At 33.3% G+C, this 6330-nt stretch overlaps 1 protein-coding gene across 7 annotated transcripts in view; it reads right to left on the bottom strand.

The window, feature by feature from the left end:
* Positions 1 to 5629, bottom strand: part of LOC125673478 (uncharacterized) — a 110246-nt gene extending 104617 nt beyond the window's left edge. For 3 of the 7 annotated variants that reach the window (XR_008801210.1, XR_008801211.1, XM_056158873.1), the window contains exons 1-2: positions 2390 to 2482; positions 1006 to 1089 (exon numbers count right to left, since the gene is read on the bottom strand). Coding sequence is in view for 4 of the 7 variants with exons in the window: in XM_056158873.1 (XP_056014848.1) it covers positions 1006 to 1089; positions 2390 to 2467 (162 nt within the window). In the remaining 3 variants the exon portion in view is untranslated. Of the gene's footprint in view, positions 1 to 1005; positions 1090 to 2389; positions 2494 to 5300 lie in introns of those variants that run through there. The other 4 variants (XR_008801212.1, XM_056158874.1, XM_048910047.2 and 1 more) reach the window with 4 other exon arrangements.
* Positions 5630 to 6330: the final 701 nt, after the last annotated feature.

Here is a 6330-nt window from a genome sequence, read left to right as displayed (position 1 = left end):
TTAAAGTCATTCTTTAAGTATATTACAGAAGACCCCTCTTTTATTCTTACGTGATTTTATCAGGCGCATGACATGATATTTCTACAAATTAAGCAAGCAAGTTATACGAGTATAACCTGGTTTGGGTCAGTTTACGCTTTATAATCCTCGAAGCTGATTATAAAAAAGCGTAAACTGACCCAAACCAGGTTATACTCGTATAATTTGCCCCAGAATTAAAGTAATTCCTTATAATTTAATACAAGAGACAAAGATGCTAACCTTCGTTTATCAAAATGTACATAAACTCGGATAAATACAAGTCAACTGAGCCGCGCAATGATTCACTTAGCAACAACGACACGAAGCGTCTAGAGATGTGAAGGTCGCCATCTTTAATCTTAGTTCTACAGAGCCTAGCCATTTATCAAAATATTGTATCGAAAGTGAAGTTTGTCATGATAGAAAATATGTGTAGACTATGCATGCATAGTATTTCGCTGCCCTTTAGAGATAGAGATCGACTTTGAAGTCGCTCATCTCCGACAGATTGAGAAAATACGGGAAATTGCATTGTTCAGGCCGGTGACCGCCCAGTATTCCGACGGGCCGATAGTCCCACGGGCCGGTATATTTCAACAAGTAAGATGGCATGGATAACTTAATGAATTTGTATACTTTAATCATTAAATCATATAATAAAATGAATGTTGCTGGTTTTGTTTTTGTTTTTTTCAGTTAATACGATGATTTAGTCATCTTCGAAGTACAGTATTCACCTCGTCCTTTGGGCTCGGTGAATATTGTACTACTCAGGCGGCTTAATCACTGTATAGACCTCAAAAACAGCAATATTTGTATAATGTTACATTTTTGATCAATTTGTTAGTCACTGGTATCTGTTAATTATATTGCAAAAAATTGCATAATAGGGGGGAATTTGGTTATAATTCTCATTTTTACTACGAAATCAGAGAAATGGAAAGTTGTTTTAAAACAGCATTCGTCCTATGTTTCAAACATCACCTTATACCACAGACATGTGTTTGAGTAACAGGCATTCTGACAAGTTGGGTCTGGTAATATGGCAATAGTGGGGAGAATGATGTCCTACAGCAGAAAACCGAAAAAGAGGGTCAGTAAAAATCTTACAAACATACACATATTTACAGTATTAGCTGACAATATCTTAATATTTAAGCTATAAACATTATAAATTTACTAGGAATGGAATAAACATGTTGTTTCTCGGCTGCATTTCCTAAAAATATCTTTGATATAAACTATAGTGTAAACATTTTCTTCGTTACGGACGCCATTTAATGGCATGGCACTGTAGTTTACAATCTCAATCGGTTACTTGGTGATATTTTGAGTTTTATTCCAAATTCTTTTTAGAGGGGATATTTACCAGCATTATATTCATTTGTAATTTTTTTAAATTGGGGTATATTTCACGCCTTATCGTAACAACTTCTACAATTAAGTTACTTCTTATAAGGTCTTGAATCACCTGGATAACGACACCGGGGCTCTGTTTTTCCTTTGTTTGCTTTTAAGGTTTTTTTTTTCCCTTTTCTTTCCTTTTTTTTTTTTTTGCCATCAAACATGGTTATTGCAAGTATTGTGAATGTATGAATGAATGTTATTTTTGCCAACTTTTTAAAAATTTTACTTTCTGTACGCGACAGCTCATTGTAACATTCATTTTGTTTTGATTAATTATACAGATTAAAACTTACGACACGGGTGTAGCAGTCTTTCATCATCGACCAAAATATCATTTGCCTCATTATCTTGATAATAATTTCATAGACTACTAAATTCATATTCATACACAAAGACCTAGTCAGTTAGATCTCAAAATGATGTAAGAATTCTATCATGTCGGGGAGTAAGACACGGAGAGACTTGAACATAACATTGAAAGGTAATAATTATTTTTAAAAAGTTATGTGTTTTGGCCAGATTTCAAAGCAATCCGGTTTAAAGCTTGATGATGTTTGTCCGTCCGTGTAAAAAATTGCTTGAATTTCTCTGCAATGGTAAGGGTCATTTACTACATATTTTGCCTGTACTTCATCAGTTAGCAGTTTTAATTTCCATAAATACCGGGTTTCTCTGATTTAGTTCCCACTTGAATGATTTTGGTCAGAAATTGATTGTCTGATTTATAATCAGACCGTGTCGATTTTGGCGGTTTCTGGTAATTTCCATAAAATAATTTAACTATTAATTAAAATTTTTGGTGATGGTCAACATGTCGGACTATCAGACCGTCGGAATATCGGACCGTCGGAATACCGGGATTGAACCGTTTAGGCCTACCCAAAATAAATCTTCAAATATCAAAAAATGCAATAATTTGCGGCTTTAACTCTGTGAAAACTTCTATTACATGAAAACTTACCCTTGTATGCAACGTTGTCGCTAATAGTAAATCCGACACAAGAAAATATGTAAGCAAGTGACAAATTGCGATCCACATGTCAATGTGTCAGACGTCATGTGATAAAATGTGATGTGTGATTTTTTTGTTGAAAGACGGATCAAGCAAAGCAATAAAACAACCCAACCCCCTTTTCCCCAGCGAGAAATTAATTTCAAAATGAACAGGGTAATGCTTACTTGGCAAATCATTAATTTGAATATAATATATTTTTTTTAATCTATACATACGGAGAAAGATGTTTTACAACAGTGATTTGCGTACAAGTAGGTGCTAATATTGACAACGAGAAAACAGCATGTGTATCAAACCGAAGTATCTTATTGTACACATTGACTTTCTATTCCATAGAAGGCTGAAAACAGTGTTGCGATGTAAATTTAGAGCGAGAGAAAAAAATAGTTCCGGCATCTGGTTGTCAAGGGGGTGTGTCCCCATACCAAACCAGATTATACAAAAATAGCTTGCGTTCCTCAATTGGAAATTTACCAGAGACAAGGATACAATTAGAATTAAATTATTTTAGAATATTCTTAGTTTTGTCTAACTAGGGAACATATACATAATGGAATGAATTTTGTGGACATGAAATCAGATTGGTTTTGTGTCATTTTTATCTAAGGTACCCAAGACAGTTTCGGGCTGATGAAATTTGGAATTTATGATGAAACGGGACCGTTGAAAACTCGCCGAGAAATTGGAAGATATAAGATACATGTACGAAATATTATTTATTCATCATATTTGTTTTTGTGTCCAAGATCATATTATCTAATATCATTTGACAAAATTCTAATTGTACCTTCATCGATCGCCAGCTTGGTAGTAAAAATGTTATCAGGAGAAAATATTATACTACAATACTTGACAAATAAATATAACTAGTTTACAGTGTATCACTTTTGGGCTGGAATCATACTTCGTTCATGAAAAAGTTCAATGCACCCTCCAAAAGTTTTATATTTTATCAAGGAAGTGACAAATCGCATAAATGAAATAATTCATTTAAATCTGTTACCATTGAAACGAAGCCCGGTAGGTTATAATTTCATTTCCTTTTATAAATGTTTATGACCCAAATGCATTTAACAACATACAAAATTGATTTACTTCATTGAAATATTTTAACTACTATGACCAGGTAAACTGTGGAACATTAATTTGATAAGGTGAAAATAATGATACTTATATTATAGTAAACTTTAAAAGGTACATGCATAGGTTATAGCACTTTGGGGTAAGTGGACACTGCTAATATGAATGGGACTGTTTTAATTAATTTAGGCAAATTATCTGACCAAATAGGTATTGCTGCTTTCAAATTAATACTTTTTAAAGTTATGTTGACATTTAATACATAAATATTAATTCTAGACTAAAATATTTCGCATTGACCTGCATCTCCATCAATACACAGAATGTGCTTTCATTATCACGTGACTTTCAAAACAACAGAGGCAAAAAATATCTCTTACTAAATTAACCTCCTTTTAAAACAAATAAATACTCTCTTTTTGTTATTGGGTACAATATTTTTAAACAGTGTCCATTCATTTTAAAAAAATAAATCCCTTTATTGTTTGAATTCGGGCATTTACCGTCTCAAGTCATGTTTTGTTTGTTTATGTACAGTATTCGCTATCTGACAGCGTCAGTAGCCATTTTAAATGTCTGTGAGATGAAATTTTTTATACATTAATGACGCAATAAAAATCAACCTAATGCAAAACTACATTGATGTCAACACTGTAATTATAAAACTGAGAAAACACTTCATAGACAAAACAATTCTGGTTGATCAAATGTTGCTAAAAGGTTAACAGATTTTACTGAAAAGTTGATAAGGCATTGTCGCATTCTATTAAAATACTAAGAAATAGTTCCGTGCAGATTACTTATGGATGAAGTAACAGTCTTCGCTCGTTTCTAGATGTTATAGCCGACCTTGAATTTTCCCTGGATAGAATGTTTACACATGTGTTCCCTTCTTTACCATGAGAGGTGAACAGGGTTAATAACTCTTGTTTACTGCAGTGTTTAAAACAATATTATCAAAAAGTGTCCACATACCCTAAGTGTCCAATTGCCCCTACAATTGTAGTTTAATACATTGCTTCATATTGTTGAGGCCAAAGGTTCATACGCTTACTGTTGCAGTGGTGTGATTTTTCCTCTTTTCAGAGGAAATCCTCTGATTTGCTCAATTTTCGAAAAAATGAAACACTCTGGATTTGATCTAAAGTGGCAGAAAATGATATTTTTTCCAAGTAGGGTGAGGTTTTTATCTCCCTTTTTGACCAGTTTTCCTCTGATTTCTGAGGAATTCAGTCACATCCCTGCTGTTGGCACAGTCAACAAATGTGTGATATTTGCAGATGTCGTGCAGTATGTGGGGAGAATATTCACTTCATAGTGTAGATAAGAAAATGGAAGAGATATTAAAATATTCTATAATTACCTCTCTGGTATATATTTAAGAGAGCTATATGTGTTATTATATTGCGAATGATATACTGTACACAACTAGTAATTGGAGATGTAGGCATAGGACGATGTCATTATTGTCAATCAAATTTATAAAAGCTGACATCGCCACAGATCGATTTAGATTATATATATCAAATATCGACAGATTAAATATGTCGTCATTAATATAAATGACGCAATGCAGTTTTTACTTCCAAATAAACAAGTTCTGATCCCATCTCTGGTGTGTCCAGAGGTCTGTTTGCAACACTACCTTTTGTATTGATTATGGGAGTTATGAAATTGATCACTGTTCGTTGTCTTCGCCTACCATTAAGGCACAATTCATGAACGTTTTGATCAAGTATACGTTAAGAGTGTATAGAAGAAAGAAGGATTGTCTTACCTGACGGCACACTATCTCTAATAGTCCCGCTATCTTGCACATACATTATTATATCCTTCTAATATTGGCGAAGAGGATGGTGAAACCTAGACAGGATTCATTAGCATAGTTAATTACACTGTCTAGATCTAAATTGTTGTATGATGCAGCGACGTAGATCTTCTTGTTTATTCTATCCATATGCAAAAATTTAAGTTACACGACGTTTCTAAATGATTTCACAAATAGAAGAAATTCCATATTGGAGTGATTCTCCTCGTAAAAATATTCACGAATATGATAATCCTCCATCATGTTATACATGCAGCCATGTTCTTGCAAGAAAATCAATAACTGCACTGATCAACAGCAGAACTCCATGAACTATTCACTAAACCTGTTTTTTGTACTGAAAGGAATTTTTAAAAAAATCACCTACATGATCAATATTATTGGTTCCATAACTTATGTTGTGCGAAATGATTTTTCATAATGACAGGGGATGCTTACTCCTCCTATGCACCTGATTCCACCTCTGGTATATCCAGGGGTCCGTGTTTGCCCAACTTTCTATTTTGTATTGCTTGTAGGAGTTTTGAGATTGATCACTGTTCGTTATTTTCGCCGTTAATAATGGCATAAAATAGAAAAGCAACGTAATTAGCAATTATTATTAATTATATTATTAAATCGTACAAGCGGGACGAATGTTATAAACATGTAATTCTAATTAGGATTGTACACTTGTAATTACGTCATGATTGCAAGATGCTTATTACAGTTGGACTTCATTTCAAGGACATTTGAATTAGATACATTCAGTAGGTCAGTCGACTCATCATGTTTGGGTACATCTATGGTTATCCAAGGATTAAAAGATTAATGTCATAAATTAGACATAGAAGATATTCACCACTTATACTTGTTTGTTCTTCAATTATATAACATTTAGGTCAAGGACTCATATTACACTGTATTGCTGACATTTGTACGATTGTAAGCTGCAACGTCAAAATGAGGTTTGGGAAACTTAAAGGGAAATTTAATTATA

The sequence above is a fragment of the Ostrea edulis genome, chromosome 3, assembly GCF_947568905.1.
Source record: "Ostrea edulis chromosome 3, xbOstEdul1.1, whole genome shotgun sequence".
Taxonomy (NCBI): domain Eukaryota; kingdom Metazoa; phylum Mollusca; class Bivalvia; order Ostreida; family Ostreidae; genus Ostrea; species Ostrea edulis.
This window is presented reverse-complemented; position numbering and strand designations above follow the sequence as displayed.